The sequence below is a fragment of the Malurus melanocephalus genome, unplaced genomic scaffold (genome assembly GCF_030028575.1).
Source record: "Malurus melanocephalus ecotype Western Australia unplaced genomic scaffold, MMel_1.1 scaffold_73, whole genome shotgun sequence".
Classification (NCBI taxonomy): domain Eukaryota; kingdom Metazoa; phylum Chordata; class Aves; order Passeriformes; family Maluridae; genus Malurus; species Malurus melanocephalus.
Window position 1 is genome coordinate 1,484,591 of NW_026623305.1, and position 22,990 is coordinate 1,507,580.

General features: G+C 40.4%; 1 protein-coding gene across 2 annotated transcripts in view; it reads right to left on the reverse strand.

Annotated features, from left to right (window-relative positions):
* Nucleotides 1–557: 557 nt before the first annotated feature.
* Nucleotides 558–22,990, reverse strand: part of SPHKAP (SPHK1 interactor, AKAP domain containing) — a 44,111-nt gene continuing 21,678 nt past the window's right edge. The window contains exons 3-11 of one of the 2 annotated variants that reach the window (XM_057366905.1): nt 21,221–21,280; nt 18,198–18,332; nt 15,638–15,893; nt 11,631–15,363; nt 8,110–8,289; nt 6,162–6,248; nt 5,114–5,166; nt 4,845–5,029; nt 558–2,822 (exon numbers count right to left, since the gene is read on the reverse strand). In XM_057366905.1, the coding sequence (XP_057222888.1) occupies nt 2,679–2,822; nt 4,845–5,029; nt 5,114–5,166; nt 6,162–6,248; nt 8,110–8,289; nt 11,631–15,363; nt 15,638–15,893; nt 18,198–18,332; nt 21,221–21,280 (4,833 nt within the window). In that variant the 3' untranslated portion in view covers nt 558–2,678. The remainder of the gene's footprint in view (nt 2,823–4,844; nt 5,030–5,113; nt 5,167–6,161; nt 6,249–8,109; nt 8,290–11,630; nt 15,364–15,637; nt 15,894–18,197; nt 18,333–21,220; nt 21,281–22,990) is intronic. The other variant, XM_057366906.1, reaches the window with a different exon arrangement.

Consider the following 22,990-nt stretch of genomic DNA (forward strand, 5'->3'; position numbering starts at 1 on the left):
GCAACCACCCCCCATGTTGTTAAAAACCTGCATCATGCTCATGTTGGTGGACATTTGTACCTAAGGCTGTATGTAGTATGTTCTCATTTATGTGTATTTAATACCCATTTCTAAAAAAAAAAAAACAAAAAAACACCTGAAAAAAGTTACTAGTGGGCAAGTCCTGTTCTGATTTAGTCAGCAGAGTGGTGGTTTCCTTTTCTGTGTAGCAGCTGAAACACCTGTGGTGTTTAGGCAGTAAGGGCCTGTGTAAACTGACACAAGCAAACTCCTGAACTTCTGTCTCCCCACCCTCCCGCTCCCTTGGGCAGGTACTAAAAGCAGCTAAAGCGAGCACTAATAGGATTTGTATGCTGGGAGTTGGGTAATCAATGTATCATTTCTCTTTATTTTATTGTGATACTAAGAATGGTATGATTAGCCTTTTATCTCCTGAATGAATTGTGGAACCTGAGTAGCTTTGGCACTGAGCTGAGACCTGGACCTTGCTGTGACTTGTTTGGGTTACAGCCATGGATCAGATTTGTCATTGAGAACAGAGTTTGAGAAGCTTCAGGGATGGCAGGCAAATATTTAATAGGTCAAAAAGTCCATAGCTTATTCATGAACTATTTAGGAAGGAAGAAAGGACACACATTATAACATAAATTTATTTCTGAATAAATTGCAACAYTAAGAACTACTGTACAGAGAAACTGCATCACACTGTTACAACTCTGCCATGATATTTGTGCTTYGTAAACATTTATTCTATCACAACAAAAAATTTTATACTGACAACTAACTGCATTTGGTTTAAAAATAAATACATTTTCCTATTTATTAACTCAAACAAAGCACTTTAAGTCTATGATTCTTGGTGCTTTTCATTTGCTTTCAGCCTCWGAAATGCTGAGCATTCAGAGTTGCCACTCATGTTAGTGGGAGTTACAGATGTTCAGCAGTTCTTAGGGACTGGCCCAGTGACTGCACAGTTATGTTCAGTGTTTGCAATAAATTGACTTTTATTTTGACTGTGAAGTGACCTCTCCTGTTCTTTTTATACTGCAGAGTAGATGGAGAATTACTCATGTTATTTAATGCTCCACATTAGATTTTGATTCACTAACCATTYATATTTTGTAACAAATGAGTGATGCAATCATGCAATTTTTGTAATGGTTTTAAAGMTAAAACAGAATATGGCTCTTTTTCATAAATTATTTAAAACTACTTCAAAATTTTCAAAAATATTCAGTGCAAAAGGATAGGCTTTTTTCAGAAATATTACAGAAGCATATACTGTTATATGGAAAATAAAACTTCTCTTAAATATTTTTTTTGGGAAAAGCAGGCAGGTATTCTATTACACTATATAGGTAGGAGAGATGAAAAGTATTTTCAARAAAACAAATTGCAGAAGAGTTGTGATGTCTTAAATTATTTTTACCTTTAAATTCAAACCCAGTCTCTTTGGCAGAGTYGAGAGAATGTATTACTAAGTGCATGATACCAACAGATCATCTCAACAGGACAACAGCAGAGTATATCTTATCAAACAGTTATAGAAATGTCATAGGAATGTGAACTCTCACATATAGTCCAAACAGATATATCCAAAATGAACACATATGTCTGCTGAAATTTTAACATTTTGCKTTCTTGTAAGTTACAAAAATTGACATTAAGATTTTTAGGATGAGATGGTGCTCCTTTCAGCTATGCATCTCTTCACCTCAACAATTTATTCAATACACTAAAATGAAAATAGTACTTTTCTCACTGCTTTTAACTGATACGTAGAATGTTACATAGTGCTCTCAGCAGAAGCACTTCAGGTAACCATTGTACTRTCATTATTCCCTTTTGCCAGGCAGGGACATTGAGGCACAGAGGTGAAATGACTCGCCCAAGGTCGCACGGCAGGGCTGGGGAAGGACAGGGCTTGGGAATTGCTGCCCTGGCTCCCAGAGCTGTGTGCAGGGGTGTAGCTATACTGAACTGCACTGCTTCCCAGGGAAAAGGAATCAGTTTGTTAAAGGTAGTAACTGAGAGACTGGATTTTATTTCTTTGGGAAGATTGCRGGGATCAGGAACAGCTGTGGAAGAGAAATAAACACATGGGAAGAAACTAAAATGTGTTTTCATCAGCTTTTTATTATGTTGTCTAACTGCAAGGGTGTTAAGTGTTTGAAAGCTTTTACCCCTTAGCAGACTATGGGGATTTAWAAAACCCATAAATATTATCTCTCTAGGGACAAGGGTTTCTCCAGGCATTCTGAAACACACTCTGCTGCTAACAATTAGTACAAGTATCAGTGTTGTTTTGAAACTGGATGTTAGTGTCCTACCCCATTTTTAGCTGATTTAATCAAATTGATGAAGATTGAATATATTAGATACTTAATTAAGCCTTACTGTGTAGTTCATTAATTCAGAAGGCTAAAAATCCATCCCCTCATAGTACAGTGCATCCTACACAGCACAACACGTCAAGAGTCCCTCATGACACAGAAAGACACAATAAATTCGGGTTCACTTTGCTCCCGGGTCAGTTGTAGAACGAATGTGTGCTGTTCTTGTAGAGTTTGTACATCTTTGCACGTTTTATTCAGTGATGKTTCAGAAATCAGAGCGTTACACAAACCACTGCTTATTTAAACTGGAATAGAACAGAAATGCTGAACCAGTGAACTTTGTTAACCCAACTCGAGCAGCCAATCAAACAGGCTGGGTGTCACCTCTCTGCCCTCCTCGCTGAGCTTGCAGTACTGCACCACGGCTTGGAAGATATCCCCCACCTTCCAGGACTTCCGYTGAACCAACTGCACAACATCTAGAAACTAAAGAAAAATAACCACAATGAAATACACTGAGGATATGGTGAACATTTTCTAAGGTTTTGTGAAATGCATACACACAAACTCTTGTGGCCCACCCTTTGGAAATGSACAGCTCTGTGAGGGAGTGGACACCATTCAATGCACAGCGACCTTAACACTCTTTCTATTTATAAAAACTTATTTTCTCAAGTTCCATAGCTCCGCAAAGACTGATGGGCTCTTGTGCCATTTCCTAAATTAACTGCTGCTATTATTTCGTATTTATTGCAATGAAAGTAAGAACAAGAAAGTGAGTTTGATAAAGGATCACTGTTTGCCTTGTTATCAACGACTCACTGTAAATATAATGGCAGTGTGACAATTCATCTTAAAAAATATTTTTCCTTTACCATTAGCTATATTTTAATTTATATTTAATYCTGTGTATTTCCATATATACGATCCACAGTATTTTAAAATATTGACACAGTACTGGTGAGAGGGAATTTGGTGTAAAATTTTGTCACGTGAAGACAKGTCATCATTGTGGTTGAAAGAGAGAGTAGCTGTGTTTGACTTGTTTTGCTAAATTCCAGAGAAACCTGAGGTTAAATATATATTCTTAAGCAGCTGTAAAAAAAAATTCCAAGTTTTGTCCACTTCGTACTTAATTATGGGCTTCATGGGATCATCCATCTGGTCCTTTTTTTTCTTTTCTGAAGCACATAAATGAAAATCAAAGCTTTTCACTTCCTTGAATTTCACAATAATCAGTTTGCTCTTTCTATATTTCCRTTTTAAACCGCCCAAGAAAAGATTGTGTCTTTAGTTAGTGTAGCTGTTTGCTATTTACATACTGCAGCCTAAACTTTTAATATGTATTTTAATGATACTTAATAGGCACGTGATTTCCAAGAACGCTGTTGTAGGCAGGATGTGCTTCATTATTCTCTAGTGTATTTTTGCAATTGAATTAACTGTTTGCCAAAGCACATGGGTAAAGCTGACAGCTGTTTCTTTAATTAGATGCAATTTGGACTGTTGCTGTTGAATGCATTTTAAATTATGTTTATGATTCCCAAATGCATGTACTCAAGAAAATCAAACAATATCTCTGCTACTCAAAATGATCTTCCCATAAGAGACCAAAATACTGATTTGTAATACTTTTTTCATTAATTGGCTTAAATACTAACATGTTTTTAAGCCTTAAAGCTTAAGCTGCTTTTGCTGATCTTGGAAATGGGTCTGTTTTGGTCTTTCCTGAAATGCTGTSGTTGGTATTTGGGGGTGTCTACAGAGGAGCACTAATTGATCATTCAGAAATAGAAAGAGTCTGCATTTCCTGTGGCCATTGTGGCCTTCAGTGTTGCTCTTGGCTCTGGCTTGGACTAACTCCTCAGAATGTTTCTCAGTGCTCTGTCTGTCCACTTCTCTCAGGAAAGAGACTTCTGTTTTCAAAAGCTGTATCCCCCACTGGAGCAATTTATGAACAGCCAGGCACAAGTTCAGACTGACCTGAGGCTGCCCTAGTCAGTGCCACAGCAAGGCAGAACCAGCACAAGGACTGAAAACCTTAAGTCCAAACAATGTCTCACATTATAGTGACCAACTGGCAGAACTTTGTATGTGTGATGTYCACACACAAGTGTTTTTTATTTTTATATTTTAAAGCTTTGTATTTAAATTTTATGTAAAACATGTGCAGCCCTTCAAAYGTAGGCACATAAAGGACTGTGTTAATTCTGCCTTGGGAATTGGTACTTAATGTGTTATTGATATGAAAAAGTGAACAATTCATCAAAGCATGTTATAGAGATTTTGGAGAAGGTCTCATGATGACATTTTCTTGTGCCATAGACAATTACTGTGTATGTCACATACCTTAAGTTCTGACACACCTATCCTTGATTCCTTTCTATCATAAACAAGTGTTGCCATCTTGCTGTTTTTGCATCTGCTTTTAAGCTCAGTAACTTGAATAACTCACAACTGCTACAATTATGTATACATTAGTAGWATGCCCAATTCTGTAAACACTACCTTTTCAATTCTGTTTTCCTGAGATTTCTTAAAATAGATGGTTGGAATTCCAAGTTCAGAAGCAGCTATCCACTGCAGGGTGGCTCGCAGCTCCACATCAGGGCACTCTGGTTCCAGATCAAAGTTTATCACCAGGAGGTCCTTTTGACAGTTGGTTGTTCCCACTGAAAGCTCAGAAGTACTTTCTGGAAAAATAATCCCACCAGTTACTGTGCAATTACTTGTGTTGTCTTTGAACTGTATATTTTAGTTTATATGGTTCAACTTACCCTCTGTGTTTTCTGTCTGTTCTTTAAGGAAAACCTTTTCTTCTACTAATTCACTTAGAAACAAACAACAACAAAGCTTATTAGTCATAGTTAGGAACAGTCTACAACATTGCTTCATGATGAATACACTTCTCCCTCAATGCAAGACCTAGAAAACTGCAAGAAAAAAATTACATAGGCTGAAACGAGAAAATGCTGGATATACTTCATTATTTAATGTGTAGGAAAAACTGAGTTGCATCATCTTTCCCATAGTAGGATGAAGTATTTGTATTAAACATGTCCTGTGTTATATTTCCACAGGATGCGTATCTTTAGTTTGCATAATGACAAGCAAACGACATTATGGTAAGACACAGCAAGTCTCAYAACCTGAGTGGAAATGCTGAATTTCCAATTTCTGTAGTTTGCTGTGACAATTTTCTAACATCACTGACTTCAGGAAGTTCCCATGTTCAGKATGTGATGTACAGTCCATGTGTTTGTGCAGTGGTGTGCCCTGGCTGCATAATGACATTCACCAGCTGGCAGGTTGTACCGGGATCTTTAAGCAGGATGTACTTGCGCATCTCTTGATAATTGAATTGCATGTTCAGAAGAAACATTCCCAGAAACACTGGGTAAGATGCACTGTGGGACAAATTATAATTGTTATTATTATWGGAAAGAATTCTATTGGGGTTTTTAAAAATTGTTTTGAATTGATCCTTATTTCTTGACCTTACTTGCTATTAGAGTTTTGATAATATTTGAAGTTATCCAAAGAAGATGGTTCACATGACAGAAAACTGRTATCACAGCCAACTGTCTTCTAGACAGAGTGGTTGATGGATCTGTATTYTCGAGAGATTCACCTGAGTGGATTTTGCTGTAATCTTTCACTGTCTGGTGCTCTCACTTTGCACAGACACCTGCAAGTGCTTTTCTCTGCAGCCACAGGCAGGCACAGCAGCAGGTGCAAGGCAGGGCTTGGCAAGGTTTTGGTGGCGTAAAYGATTTGCAGTTAAAATTGGACTAAACATCACGTCTCACTTCAGTGACTACTTACTTAATCATAGGAGAAGATGGCACGTTCTCCTGATAAATTTCCAGGTCCATAATGCCAAGACTGCTAGTTGTACTGCTGTTGCCATTGCTGACAAAGCAAAAGTTTAAGTATTAGTGCCAAACTGTGCTGAACATGTCTCCATACAATTTTTAAAAATTTATTTCTGTACAAAGCAAAGTGGGGGAGGAACCCCGTTCCACAAAATCAATTGTGCTCAGCAAGTGGTTCCCTGAATGAAGCACACTGCTCTGCTCAAAGTAATGAGGCTTTTATTAAAATAATTCTAGATGGAGCACGTATCAAGTGCATCAATGCATCAAGTGATGCTGTAAATTGGAGGAAAGGAGAAGTGGACTCTCTTCTTGTGAATAGCTTATGCAATGACCAYTTGGCCTCAAACAAAAACCGAGTTGAGTCCTTGAAAAGAAGGATTAGCAGGTACAGAGATAACCTGCAGAGATCCAGCTGCCTCTGAACATGGGGAGTTCTAGCAGGGCACTGGCTGCCCATCACACCACTTACCTGCAGGGTGAGTCCATGCTGGTAACCAGCAGCAGTTTCAGTGTATTACATCATACCCCAAATACTATTTGGGATCTGATGGAACCCACAGGTACAGAGATGGCCCCTCATGTTTCTGACTGTTCTGAAAGACTGAAATTTTAATTAAAGCCAATTATCATTGGGACCAAAAATACACAGAAGTATTCTGTTTGGCTTCTTCACCAGGATGAAGTAGCATACTTGAGAATATTTGGAAAAAATAGTACCAGTTCACTTTATAACATCATTATAAAAGTGACAGTGAATGTTTATGCAGACACTGTAATAGTCTCGTGGACAGGTTGTGAATTTGCTGGCTGCAAGTCAATTACCATGAACAAATTCTGTGTGGCAAGTCATGTTGAACCACTTAATTTTTACTGGAAAAGCAACTAATAGTATTTTTCCCTACATTAGAACGATTGATTAGACAGTTCCTTTTCCCATCAGGGTGTTCTGAGACATTGTCAGCATGTCATGCATTCAGACTTGCTGTAGCAATTTGTGTTCCAGTGCAGAGCTGAAAGGCACAATACTTCAGCTCTCTGAGACCAAGGACTTTGTTAAGGTTGGTAGTGTAATAACAGGATGAATGTTCAGCTGCACTGACAGCCATGTTTTGTTCAGTAATTTCGGTCAGCCAACAGTGCTCTCTGACAGAGACTCTTTCTTTTCCCTGCTTCATTACCATAATGTCTTCCCTCCTTGTCATCTTAACACTCAAGAGAAAGATGTAATTACTTGATAATATTTTAAAACCTAGTCCAAGAGCATGTGAAGGAAAAGTCTTGCTCAATTTGATGTAGTGAAAGGGCTGAAGTCAAGCTACCATCACTCTATATAAACTCCAAGGACTAAATAATGGTTTTAAACATTTGTCCTGACTTGAATTGGAACAAAATCAGCACATAGCAGTAGGAGCTCTTGAATTTATGTCTACTCAGGGAAAAATTGGTCATCTTCTGTTAATCTGCACCCCTGTGCCAGTCTAAGCAGATCAGGGCTCCATGTTTGTTCTCAGTGCATGGATTCCTGGAGGGGAATGGCTAAGGAGGTACCAAAATAAACATGCAAACAGCAGCAAATAAATGAAAAGAAAGACCATAGCAATGAACTTGTCCAAACGCCTTTCTGCTGTAGACTGAGACACTTCAGTAGTGCCAGAAGGTTTTTGGTCTGAATTAAGCTACTCACCAATAGTAARAAGACCTGGCTGCGAATCAGAATATGGGTAATTTTTTTTTCCCTTATTAAAAAATAAAGAGAGGAAGTCTACCATTAGACATTTTTTACAGTACTCTGAGAAGGTCTTGAGCTGTTGCCTCTCACTCATGATGCAGGGTAGGCAAATCACTGGCTTGGGGGATAGACCACATTGTAGAGTGAGAAGAGAMAACTTGGGTACCTCAGGGAGCGCTCGCTGAGCTGCAAGTAGCTGCTTGTGTCATCGGGATTGTCCTCATCGTTGGCAAGCTGGGACCAGCTGCCAGTGCTTTCCTCACTGCTGCTSAGATGGGCTGGAAATTCTTCAGCTCTTTTCATCTCTCCTATGATTTCAGCATCCGATCTGCTCTGAGGACTGGTGCTGGCAGGGTGATAAGAAGGCACATKGGTATTGGAATATAGGCAAACAATCTTCAGGCAATGCTGCTCATTAAAGTCAACCAAGCTACAGAATTATAGAGATACAAAAGACTGGATAAGCTTATAATTTATACATAGAGTCCAGCAGAACATATGGTCTGAGATGCTCTYGTAAAAGGACTTTCTTATGACTGCTACAAAAAAACACAAACCTTATATTGAAGTATGCATAGGAAAGTTTTAACTTGTACAAAAAGGTTTAACATGCATAAAAAACCTGATCACTGTAAAGGTTTATTGCTTAATGCACTTCAGTCAGTGGTTGACATATGTGGTATATGGTAGTGCAGAATGACTGCATTTCTTGGAAATACATATTGCTGCTAAATCCCTGTCTTGCTAATGGTGAATAAGTTTCTTGGCAGGGTTTTCTACTCTGTTGAAAATGTAGATCCAAAAGAAGTAAAAGTAGGAAAGTTTTGTGGGTTGTGAATCACTAATGACTCTGAGCCTGCCGTGTCCTTAGGATCTGCACTGCTTAGGTTGGGGAAGGACAACATATTGCAACAGGTGGTCAGAAACCAGAGTGAAGATGGAGCCAGACTGAGTTTAGAAATTACAGGGTTGAAGGGAATATGCCCTCTAATTCTGCACACTTGACATATGTCACGTGTGTAAGTCATATATATATATATATATACATGCTCCCACAAACACACAGAAACAAAAGAAACTATATTTTTGCAAAGTTTTTAGAGCTAAACTTCACTTCTGATGCAAGGAAAATTAAATAATAATCAATCCCTCCAATAATTGTATCACTGCAGTGCCAGAATAACAAGTAAAGCTAAACTGTAGTTTTGTTATATTCACTGGATGGTCTGCACTTGCAATGTARGGATTAAAGCAACATTGTGTTCGGTACTGACAATCCTCTGCAGGATCTCTCTAGGGAAGTTCTTGTCTTCAGGCMTTTATTTGTGGTGATGGTTGAGGCAGCTGCCTTCAGTTAGAGCAGATCACACCAGAAATTCTGTTGCTCCTGATTAATTACCTTGATTMGGCATATACTGAAACAATATCATTGTGGGTATCTCTTTTGGCCAAGCTCTCCCTCTCAGAAGTTGTTGCATTAATACTGGATGACAGAGATGCAGCCTGTGCAGGGACAATGGGACTTGCTTGCCTGGGGCTCTGCTGCCYTTGGCAGTCAGCACTGCCAAACCCCTGTCCTTGTCACCCTGCAGCCCTTGGGCCCAGAACTCTGCCCCTGCACTCACTGGCATGTGGGCACTGAGCAGCCAGGCTGCAGGGTAGGGGTGCTATTCAGGTTCTGAGTAAGGACAGGTAGCTCCTGACACCTGGCTCAAAACATAGGATTTGTGTGGGTGATGTTTCTTGGCATTCTGGGTTTTGTTTGATTCATTATGCAATTGCATCTCACACCAGCGATGCTTTGAACTGACAGTTCCCTACTTGTGAACAGTCACTTGGAACAGTTTCTGTGTAACTGTGACAGGACTGGCTCTGTTGCACTGCCTACATACAAGAAACAGCTTTTTTTTTCAGTGCTGAAGGCCTGCATGGCTTTTTTTTTTTGTCTTTTTTCCCCCTAATTGACTCTATGTCTGCTTGGTATTTCGCCTGGAGATCCATGTGCCTGTATTTGAACTAGCAAGTAATTTSATGCAGTAGGAGTGGATCAAAGTAATTTCTACTGATGTTTTTATAGCTACACTATATATATTTTTAGGTTTTCACTTCAGCCTAGACTTGGTCCAGACAGCCATGCCACAAATGATTCAGATCTGTGTGGAAAACCACTGGAAGCTTTGCCTTCCCAGTAGGGGTAYGAGCACTTCTGAAATGCACTTGGGCAGCTTCTATTTGAGATTGCTTTGGAAGAACTCTGCATTTGAGGCTGCAAATGAGGCTGATGCACAGAAATGGAGGCAAGTTCAACCAGAACTGCAAGGCATTGCTGAGCCAAAATGCTCGTGCAGGTGTAGCCTCTGGTTACTAATTCTGCCCGGCCAATCCTGTTGGTTTAAACGTGTCCTAGCCATGTTCCCTAGCAGGGAACTCTGCTTCAAAAGCAGAGAAAAAGTATGGAAGGGCTTGTAAACTGCAAAAATAATTTCATTTCACACAAGATCCCAGATAGGTGGATTTCTAAAAGTATCTTACTAAAAGCAGGTTGCATTTTAAGGAAGAGAAAGGTTAGTGGGGGAGAGTCAGTACGAAAGACGAGTGAAACCATGGTAATTATCCACCTAACTGCTACTGTACACAGGAAAGCACTCACAGTCTATGTACTTTCTCACTTGAAGTGAGAACGCACTTCTGCTTTCTCACTTCAAGTAAAGCTTTTTAAAATGCCAAAACAGAACGCTGCCGAGAATAAAATGAGCTACAAATTGGTTCTAACACTAGCACCTGCACTCTTTCTGCCACTCTGGGGTGATGGGGTGCTACAGTGCTCCAAGAGACRGGCAGTTTAGATACCATTAAAGTAACAGATACAATGAAGTACAGTTATAAAGAGGCAACGCTTTGAGAGAGAGCATTCCCTTAACCTCAGAGCACCCACAGCAATCCTCTGCATTTGCACTCTCATCCTGGGCTCACACTTTACCTTAACCAAAGCAAGCTGCAGATTTCTGAACACAAGGAGTACAGCTGTAAGAAGAGGATGGTAGGCTGTGGTGAAATGGCATGAAATGGCATTAGAACAAAATGAAATGTTCTCTCCCCTRTCTAAATTTTACCACAGAATTCCTCAACTAAAGGAGGTAAGGGGTACTTCTAATCTTTTATYTCCTTCACTAAAGAATCTTTATTGTAGCTCCAGACTGTAAACATAGAGTTGAACTTGAAGCTGTCAGAAGTCTGGTCTTGTTTCCAGGTACACAAAACATTACTTGCAATAAGCATAGTAGAGAACTACAGGGCAAATTCTACTATCTTCTGTTGTACACTAGCACTGATTTTTATTTATCTGGTTTTTAGTTCAGATATCAGCCAGAGCTAAATAAAATTTTAAGCTTTGATCCTATCTTGATTATGGGAGACTTAAATGYCTGTAGAGAGAACTTGTGCAATATTAGACTTGACTCAGAACTGTAATATCATACTCAATATACATTTTCTCCAGAAAGTAGCACTCAGGGAGCGCTACTCAGGGACACATGGTTGGGTGATTTCATATCAATAGAAACCCACAGTCAAAACTTAGCCTGCTTATCTCTTTAAAAGTACCACTCTTACCTTCTTCATCAAAATAACTTTCACTGTGTAAATAAACACCAAAGCAATGTGCTGATTTGCTGTTTTGTCACTTACCTATTTACTGGGGAACTGGAAGCCATGTGTTTCCCATCCAAAGCTTCTGGAGGCTTTTCTTTGCTCTGCTGCCCCTTTCCAGATGGGCCACGTGAAGTTAAGCACTCTGAGTCTTTATCTGGCTCATCTCGTTGATCRGTTTCTATCTGAATTAAAGGCACTTCCCTGTGCTGTCCCGCAGGGAAGCTTCCAGGGCTCTTTGCAAGCTCTTTCTTCTCATCCAAATTWACTTCTTCCATTTTGGGTTTTGACTGTATCTGAGTTGTGCTTTGGGGATGTTTGTTTTCCAGCATGTGTTCTTGGCTTGTACAATCAAAGGAATCCTGCTGGACAACAATTAAACTTTTACCACTTTCAACAATATTTGCAGCCAGTCTTTTTGCATATTGTTCCACATGAGGTGGAGAATCACTGTAAAACTGGTCTGCCTCTGCAGCCTCTGCCTCATCTGCTATGATTTTGTTCTTGCGCATCAGGGATTCAATRGAGCTGGCCCACGTCTCGTGAATCAGCATATCTGTGATCTGGTCAGTCTTGCCTCTCTGGTACAGGCATGAGTCCGACTTGCAGAGACCTGCAGATGCCACTGTGCTGACTGGCTGGACACTTAAGGAATCTTGGCGATGGTGGGCGAACCCATCTAGGGAATTTGCCTTAATTGGGACGTTCACTGTAAGCCTTGAGCCTGATGATCTGCTGTCGGGCATCGACGACTGCCTAAAGCAGAAGGGTGACCGTAGCGAGGGTGCCAGCAAACTGCCACACCAGTCCTTTGAGTTCCGAGAGGAAGATAGGTTATCTTTATTTTCCTTTTCGATTTCTCTCAGCATATACCTATAAAATTCTTCTGTTATACTTTCTGTGCTGGACTGTTTAGATGGGCAACTTGGTCTCACGTTAAGGTGGCCATTTTTCTTGGCTACCTGTTGCAAGGCGGAAGTTAAGATATTGTTTGCATTTTTTCCTGCATAGTAATCCAGTAATAAATCAAAACCTCTTCCTTCATTTTCCATCTGGTTCACCATAAATCTTGAAAATTCATCTGTAATGCTTTCACAACTAGACTGCTTTGAGACAGAACTTGTCTGGCTCAGAGACTGACCAAAGCTGCTCATTAGGCCGAGGGTATTGAAAGAGGCTTTGGAATCGGAGTCCTCCTCTGGTATGCTCTCACAGCTCGAGGCCTTGGCTCGGCTCCATCTTTCACAGTGCAGTCTGTTCCTGGGGTGGTTTGGACCTTGCCAGATGCTGTCAACCACTGAGAGTTCGGTGAGGTTCATGATCTTGGCAGCCACTTCATTTGCAAAGAGATTGACTGAATCTGGTGTTTCCTCAAGGTTTATAGATTCATCTACTACCCGATTCATCAATCTTTCCTTTAGCTCAGGATGCTCATCTGTTTTTCTTTTGATTTCACTAAGTCGAGGTGCCCTGTGCTTCCGAACCACAGAACCATTGGTGTGGGTTTCCTTTTTCCTTTTCATGGTTCTGCATGATAAACTCTGGGTCACCAGATATTCATTGCCTCTCTTCCATGCACAGAACCAGGGTTGCTTGCCATTTGAATTTTCTAGACAAATGGCAGCTATTTCTGTTGCCATAGAGACAACTGTTTCTGCCAATTCTTCTGCAAAATCTGTTATACAATATTTGTCCCTTGAATTTTTCACCTGTAACACAGGCTGAGAAGGCAGCAAGACATGGTTTCCTAACAAAGACAAGCTAAGTTGAACATCGTTATTTAACACAGAATCACACTTAATCTTGGCTTGGTTTTCTGTATTGATGGTGGCACTGGAAGACAGCTGTTCTTGAACACCATGCCTACATTCGCTGTTTAGCAAAGTATTTTCTCTGTCTGAAAATGACCTGTAGTCCTTCTGATGATGATCGTTACTTTGATTTGGGGATTGGTAACAGTCTTGTGCAGTTCTTTTTAGGTATCTCTTCTTGGGAGATGTTTTTGCACCARGTGTGTTATGCCCTGTATCTCCACTTGGTTCTGAATTCAGTGTGGCACCTTCGTTGCTATTCACATCTTTGATATTACTTTTCCAAGTGCTTGTGACCTTTTCAAGATCTTTGCTGGTACTGGTGCTGTAGGCTGCACCAAATGGCTTCGCAGCAGAATGATCGAGGGTGCTGTGTGAAGTTTCATGTGCTGTTGCCAGTGTTGGCCATCCTTCCGCTCTTGTTACTTTCTCCGTTTTTGTGCTCTCAGAAAAGAGAGGAGAACACTCTTCAACTTGCCTTATGTCGTTCATCTTCTTGCAAGTGAAATATAGTATATTAAAAAGCAACTCATTTGCAGTCTCTGTGAAAATGTCTTGTGTACTTGAGCCGTTCTCTGAACGGGGGTGTAGCTGTCTCTTCTTCCTAACCTCTTCCATAGAATGTCGTAGAATAATATTGGATAAGTTTTGTGCAAGTTCATCCCTGATTACTCCATCAGTATGTGGAATACACGGCCTTGCTGCTGTTTCAATAATTCTCCCATTTATGGATTCCATAAAATGCCCTACATTTTTGTACGTGCTGGGTTTTGTCAGAATTACAGACGCCTCTTTGAGAAGAACCTCTGCGATGCTCTCATTCAGCTTCTCCACGCTGCTCCCCACAGCYACGCTACAGCGCAGAGTAATGGCTGCCGAGGCCTGAGCAGCAGACAGGAGTCCACTGGAAGTTGCAGGGTACTTCTCCTCCTTTGCTTCCCCCAGGCCACAGATGGCTACGGCGCTTGCTACTTGAGTCATGCCACAGAGCGCAGATGGGAACGAGTACTCGGTGCCAGCACGGTCGTCAAGGAGCTGGGAGGATGCTGCGTGCACCTCTTCGTTAGCAACCACTCCACTTCTAGAGTCTGACATTTCTTGGTCCCGGCGGAACTTTTCTGCAGCCTGGGGACTGGAAATGGTTCCAATGACAGTGGCTGCACAAGCCAGAGCCACTTCCAGTGCACTTTGGTCATGTCCATTTGAATGTTCTTCCTCAAAGAAATCTGAAACCTCAGCAGAGCTTTCTGCCTCAGCCCAGTGGCTCAGGTTGGGGAAGGCAGACCCTGGCCAGTCAGSTACATTCTCAGAACTGTCTGGGCTTTGCACTATGACAATCTTTGGAAGTTCATTCCATGATCGGGAAGCAGAAACATCTTCTGACTTACARGAGCTTCCCACAGAGATGCTGACTGCAGCCTCCTCACTGAAACTGGGTCGAGACTGTGACAGTCTAATGAATGCATCCTGCAGAACAGATTCTGCTAAATTTGTGGCATACTGTCCTGTGGTCGCCTGCTCATTTTGTGAGGGAGGCTCAGTTTTCCTGATGTCTGCACAATCTTCTCCGTCCGTCTTGCTGCTGTGTTTTGTTTTTGGGTCACCCAGAGGCTCCAGCTCCTCTTTGGCCATTTTGGTTACAGATACATCTTCTAACACAAGTGCTGAGTTTTCAACCTCACTAGTCAAATTAGTAGTGCTGAAAGATGGAGTAGATTTTTCAGCTAATTCCTTCTGCCACAGTATTTCCTGGTCTGCCTTATCTTTGGGCTGTGAGATGCCATCTTCAGCCACAACATTCACAATTTCAGAGATTTGAGTAGCTGCATTATCTTTATTAATGCAGTTCCCTTCAGGAATGAATGGCAGTCTGGCTTTTCTATAGTGAATATTTTCAAATACCTTTCCTTTATTTTTTTTGACATCTGAAGATGCTTCTGAAGCATTTAATTTTTCATGACCTATTAAGAAAAATAAAAAAGTTAGTTATTGCAGAGTAACWTGTGACTTTTAAAAGAAAAGAGCTGCACAACTTTGTACTGCATTACTGCTYCATAAAAGTACTGCACAGCCATGTACCTTGTCTTTGAACAAAACTTTAAAAATAAGAATGGCTGTCCATTTTCTAAATGACACATGCATGAATTAACATCAAGTGCAATTTCTGTGAGCATTGCTATAGCTGTTTTGCAGTAMGAACAACAGCAGAATTATGCTCAGTCCCCCTGCTTTTACCAGCTTTATATTCATCAGCCTCATTGTCATCCTCGAGGTGCTCAGAGGCTGTGAGGAAATCTTCTTCTATTGAGGATACGGAGCAGTTTGTGTCATCCTCKGGCTTGAGGACACGAGTTTCTATCTGCAGCTGCCTCTCCTGAACGAGCTCAAGTCCAATCAGAAACTTGTTTATTTCGAAAATGATGCAGCTTGCGCTGTTTCTCCTGTCCCCCCTCGCACACTGAACCAAGCAGACATCTGCCAGCCAAGGACACTAGAGGGGAAAAGAGTCTCAGTTATTTCATTAAAAAAATACAACTTACTTTAAGCTTCCTGCTCTATAAATATCTCTGGAGTGTTCTGTTGCAAAGATACAATACGATTTGTCATTTCAATGTTAGTAACAGTGTGCAGTTACATGTATGCCAAAATAAGACTTCTTGGACTGACAGCTTTTGTTATACAAGTGTTTTAGTAGAGAACCCAGCTATATCACAGGGGATACTTGGCAGTTTTGTTGAAATTGCCAAGTTGTTTGTTTTCAATCAACTTTTTGTTTTAATGACAGAGATTTACTTGATGCTAGTCATCTGACATGCTGTTATTAATGCCCTCACACTACCTGGCATTTCCTCTCTGGAGGGAACTGTTTGTGGGCATGAATTCCTTTTCACCGTAATTTCTGTTGCAATGCTTGTTTGAAGGCAGCCCTGTAAATACTGGCTGATAAGAYTGTGAAGAGCAGGTCACCTTTAGATGTTCCAACAGACCATTTTTAAATAGTGTTTTATTTTATTTCTTTGCTGCTCTTCCTCTCATTCCCTCTTTTTCCAAAGCCCCACTGGGAATAGGGCTACAGTGCACAGTATGCTGAGCCCTTATATAAAACTGCCTTACCCAGGGAAGCTGTACAATTAAATTGAAAGTTGGGCAGAAACTGAGAGTAAGGAACTCTTGTTGTCCTCATTTTGCTGATATTACAACCGTTGGACTTTTATACAACAACAGAGCTAAGTGGATGTCTCTGCATGGGACCACACTTGTTGTATGGATGTACCCTGAACCAAAGCCAAGCTTTTGCAGCTTGTGATCTTTTGGTTTGAACTCCAGGCTCTCAAGAAAAAAACAGGTTGGGTGGAACCAACTTTGTATTGTATTGAGGCAGAAATTTAAGGCTGTGCAGAAGATGCCCTGGACCCCCTGGGCATTTGCACAGTATCTAACATAAGGTGACCCCATTCAGGAACTTTTGTATTTGGCTGCGAATGCAAAGCAAATATCTACTGATAAAGAGAGTGGGATGAGTGTTATGCTGGATTAACACGTTCATTAGCCTGCTCTTCCTTTCCACCTATAAAATGTGTCTGAACAGAAAATCAGATAAATTAGCATGCTAAAAGTAAAACAGAAAAGATAGATTAGATAGGTGCTATGAAATTAAATCAGACTTGAGCATGCACTGTATTGTGAAAAATGTTACTAAAAACAGACGCAATCTTAGATCAAACATTCTTCTGCATTTTTTTCCCCAGTCCATGTTTGTAGGGTTGTACTTGTGAAAAGGGCTTGAGAGGGAGCAGCAAAAAAACTCTGTAAAAACAAACTCTTTACAAAAACTCTGTGAGTCACCTTACAAATGAATTTCTCTGAAAGCCAAACAATACTGTGGCATATCTGACCAATAAATCTCACCTAGTCTCAATGCAAAGCTTTACTCATTTTACAAGACAGAAATTTAGATTAGTTCCTGTTTGTCTCTTGCYTCCACTCCCCATGAGTGAGCTGCCAATTTCAGCATCCATAGGCTTTTGGAGATGGGAGTGACTTGGGTACTTCAGTTACCTTGTTTGAGTCTTAAAACACCCCTGTKCATATTGGAGCCTCTTGCCCCTGGGATGAGGGGTTTGGAGCTCCATCGCTCCCAACACAGTCTTGTGCTTGTATTTGTTAAACCTTTCTAAATTCAGCCATCAGTCACAAGTGGCAAGAAAGCTCAATAACCAGGTAATTGTTCTCTTTAATGATCAGCTTATTGGTAGCCAATAAAATTCAGTGATCTTTGCATTACAGCTCTTACACGGTCTGCKTCAGGAAGACATGTGTACACAAGTTGATTTCAGTGAAAAAAAGTTTTCTGCTTTTTTGTCTGCAGCAGACAAACTTGGCGTAAGATCTGTGCCCAGGCCCAGTTCTGTGCACAGAAGTGTTACCTCTTTCATTTCCTGCTCTGCGCCGCCTTTCTGCTGCTCTTGAAATCTGGGCTTTTGAATCAGTCATCAGTGTCTGCCTGCCCAAAGGATCAWGTGCTAATGTGGCTTACAGCACTACCAGCTGCAGCCCAGACATCTGCAGGATCCAGGGGGAATAGCAAGATCTCTCACCTCTCTTTGTGTACATGGTGTGTGTCCCCCCTCGCACACCACATGCTGAAATCTAACAAAAGTCTGGGTTTATGTYTGCAAACTTCCACTCCTCTCAAACTGATGTCAGGCCTTTGCTTTCAGGCTCCTTTTTCCCATTTCCYAAATTCCATCCTTTGCAGGCATGATGTGATCTTAAAGATGAGTTTGATTCCTACCTGGGGAACCTCATAATCGGCCTGAAGGTTTCCTGATGGCAATCCACTCAGCAGGACTATTTCATTTTCCTTTGGTGGCTGYACATTCATTGAACTGATGAGTTTGGGGAGATTGGGTGAGACGCTGATCAACTTCTGTAGTATGAAAGAGAGATTTTGCTCTCAGGTAATGAAGTCTGAGTTGCACAGTTATACTCATAAATATTAAAATGAAATAACTTACAGTCATCCCTTTAGAAAGCTTACTTGAATGTTATTACTTAAAGTAGATTAAGAATAGAACTGGTAGCATTAAAATGTGCATTCTTTCTTTTGTGACACCAGACAAGACAAGGATGACAATATAAACTTTTGCACAAGAGTCCAGCAGGACAATCTGCCATCCCTCATYGCTACATGCTAGACAGCTTGATTGGATTGGTGCATCTCAATGCTTCCTATTAAATGGGAGCTTCTTACAGGCTGTGAAAACTGTTTCTCTTGTGGTCTGAAACACATAAGCTTCAGTAGGTATGGTAATGAGAACAGGGCAAATCTTCCTGTTTTGCTCCAGCCATATGACTGGCAAGAAACCAGTGGAAGTTACCTGGAAACTGCCAACCAAACCAATGCAATGCTAAACATGGAACAACAGAAATACTGGAGATAGAGGAAATACACCTTTCTTTGCTGTTACACTGCATACCTTCATGATCTTCCATTTGTAATGACACAGTCACTTCCTACATGTTATGCATTTGTTAGGGGTAAAAGCRGTAACACTCACAGCATCAGTGATGCCACACAGGAGATCTGTGTTGCCCACAGYGTGCACAGGGGACATTTGTGCTCCTTTGTGTACAAAGGCCAGGCCAAAAACACAATAGCTGCTCTGAGAGAGCAGATCTCTCTGCCAAGGATCTTGGCGTTCTTGCTCTGGGAACAGAAATCAAGGCTGACCCCTTCCAGCAGCAGACAAAGCACCACCTCCATGTTCTGCACTAACACAGCCCACGTGGCAAAGCCCTTCAGGGAGTGCAGATCTTGGGCACCCAGCCATATGCTTTAGTTATTCTCCGAGGCAACAATTCTTCACTTTTTTCCTTTTCATCTTCAAAATATTAAGCTCGCATTACTGTTATTTTTCCTTGGACTGAATTAGATAAAATAAAACTTTTTGTCTTAGACAATCTAAATCGATAGTGGGGAACAGTTCAGTTTTCAGTGGACTGAGCTTCAGATGAGACTAAGTATTTTTGTGACATAACTAAATTCAGTGCTTCAATTCAGTTTGATGTTTCATTGTAGCATAAAAAAGTTCTCCTTTTCTTTTTCAAATTATAACCTTTCTGTTATCACATACATTTCCTGAAGCATCTCTATTTTTCTACTGCCAAMATTGCCACACTTTATCAGATTCCTTAGGTAGGAAGTTGTGGCATTTAATGTATCTTCACTTCTTTACCTTTTGTCCCGAAAAGAAGTCTGAAAACATGATTATTTTACACAAAATCCTCCAATTTAACTCATTCCAAGGTTCAATCAATAAAACAAAATCCTAACACTACCTATTAGTCAATCAAGTACCTGTGAGTAGATAGTTATGTATTTCCTATGAACAACAGCTGTGCAAACATCTTCAAAATTTTTCCAAGAAATGCTTTCACCACACCGGTGTATTGTATGAAATTTCACACCACTCAGTGTTAATTTAGCAAATCTGCTTATTGTACACAAAAGTTGGGATGAGGGAGTTTCCCCTCAAAGAATGMATAGCACCTGTGCTAGCAGAAAATTTTTATTACCTACACTGCAAAATGAAAACAGATGTCTACTTCTACRATTGAGACAGAAACTTTTGGTGTTTCCTCTTACAGCTTTTGTTTCCCAAAAAACTCTGTAAACGATAATAAAACCACTGCTTATTAGAAGACAGCCAGGGCTTCTGTGGATTCAGTAAAGTAAAACCACTCAAGTTGTTCTGCACAGTTAACCTGCTGATTCAATAGAAAAACCATTTTTCTGCAAGATGCCATATTTATTTCTGACAACTGAATCTTCACAGATGCAGGATGCAGACAACAGCATAGAAAAAATGTTCCTGCTAACAAATGACTTGCAGGAGGCATCAAGGTCCCAGCACTGGCTGTTCTATGAGCTAAAAGTGTCTTCAGCCAATGAACTGCAATGGTTTAACCAAGGAACTCCCTGGGCAGAATAAGGAGATCCTACCTTTGTTCACTCACTACATATTGCTGCTGTCCTGGTGTGTCAAACGTGGGCACCAAGCCAGGATGATGAAAAAGGAATGATAAAGGAAGATATAAACACAAAACTGACAACTGTCCATACCTTTAAAATATCACTTCTGCAGATTTAAGGTTTTTTTTTTTTCTTTGGAATGGGATGTGTTTTAAATACTATATAATCATGTAGTTTGTCTTAGTGTTTGTAAAATAATCAAGGGTTTTTATTACCTTTTAAAAATCCCTTTTTTTTCATAACTTTCAGTTAAACAGATAAAACACACCTTTAGTTCTGTTTTACTCASACCCCCTCCCCAAGACCCGATAATCTACCTCTGTGGAGTCTGACTAAGACTGCTCAGCTGAACAAGACCTAAAGAGCAGAAGATTTTCAAAGGCTTTTTATCAGTAGGACAGAGAAAGGAATCAGAAACTGGTGGCAGATCAGTACCCCAGAAACTCTTTTTATGAAGTATTATGCCAAATTTAAAAAAATTGATGTATGACATGTCCACRTTCACTTCTCTGATAAAAGCAAGAAATCTATTCATGTAACTACTGTGAATTGAGACTGCAACAATCCATTACATATTTCTGGATGGGAATAAGAAATGCTATGCAACATGGTCCAGTGTTGAGACAATTTCAGATTCCTTATGCATTGCTCTCTGTAAAAATAGTTAAAAATCTAAGGTTGGCTTTGATTTGTTCATAGAATTTTAATCTGTATTTGTACTGGAGAGTMGTGGTATGCCTGACTAGATCCACTGTGCATGTTTTTAAGACCTAAACAGTTACCTGTTTCACTTGCTCATCACTGCAATCATCTCTGTTGGCATCTAAATTCACAAAACAAACCTGTAATGAGAGAGAAAAAGAAACAGCACCTTATAAAGTTGTATTAGAGTGGCAGCAATCCTTTTAAAGTCAGTATATTTWAATTTCTTGGCCTGGTAGCTCAATCTGTGAAACCTTTTCCTAGTACAAGAAAGGTAGAAATGTTAGCAAAGAGGACAATGGAGTTAGATGTTAGGAAAGGAGGAAAAAAAAAAGGAATAAAAGTAACAATCATGACTTCATTTGCACTGACAATTGACTTTCTGAGGAAGGAGCAAGTGTTGCAAAAACACTGTAACACAGAGGATTTTACTAGAGGTAGAGGAAATGTTAAAAATACATTTGTAGTGAGAYTGATTTAAACAGAAGCTTCAGTTCTAAAGACCCTTTAATTTCTGAAGACTTTTATTATATGCTTACTGAAAGGCCATTTTCTARTGAGAAAATCCCTCTTCCAGCTCAGAGTTAGAAGCAGGGACTCCAAAGCGAAGTGAAGTTTGTGAGAGTTTGGTGCTGTCCTCATTTAAACCAAACCCAACACAAACTCAAGGTTCAGCTAAAGCCAACACCCGATTCCAACTAAATTGTAGATACAAAATTTAATATGAAGGACTTGAGTGGAGGTTTTTTTTTTAAGAGTAAATGCTTCTTTCCCTAATTGTATGTAAATATCCCATAGAAAAAGAAAATGCTCCAAATTATCCCCTTCACCAACACTGTTGTGTTAGGCACYCGAGCTCCTGTTGTGTGCCTGCTTTTACACCAAGACAACCCTGATTTCAGTTTATATATGCACATGCCATATGTACCATTATGACCATCTGCATTAACAGCCAGCACAGCAGATGGAAAGATCCAGCCAGTGCTCCCATTACAAACCAAAAGAAAAAAAGAAGTGAGAAAGAAAGCTTTTTGCCCTTCAAAATAGTTCAATGGCATCTTTACATGAACTTACAAACATATTTACCAGCCCTTTGACAATTTTAGCAAAAATATTTCTGTGTGTGATAATGACAATAATCAGGATATGCCACTGTCATCTGCTGAACTTTTATGAAATAGTTGTGAAAATGTCTAAGCTAMAAAATAGTAAAAATACCCTCTAGCAACATAATATGGTGGTTATGTAATGTCCTGAACATGTTACAGCTGATTAGACAAACACTTCTCTTACTTTCTGCTGGGTTTTCACACGTAGGCATTTCACATATCAGCAATAGGTAGCTATGAAAAAACATCAGAAAATGACACCCTTGATTTGCAATGGACATGCCCACACCAATATGAGACATGARTTATGAGTCTGCAGCTGTGTTTGCTTAGGGGACCATGAATTTGGCCCAGGGTGGGATGTGGGAAGGTGTGGGGCCAGTTTTGAGTCCTCTCCAGCAGCGTCTCCCCATGCTGAAGGTGTGGCTGTTACTGAGGAGGGTTGTGAAAAAGCTGAACAGGGGCAGTTGTGTCTTCGGGGACATTCCAGCCAGAAACCTGGTTCTTTGTAAACCCTTGGTTTGCCCTTTGCTTCCTCCATGTTGGGGGGTGGCTCGTGGCTCTACTGTGCTGGACACTGCCACTGCTACCAGTGACACTGACTGCCATCCTAGAGCCATCTTGTAGGAGCAGCCACAGCAGTCATCATCTCTGGGACTGCTGGTGTGCTGGGCATACAACTCACTGCTGCCTCAGTGAAGAAACCTCAGTATTAGCAGGAATAGCTGGTATTTTAAGTCA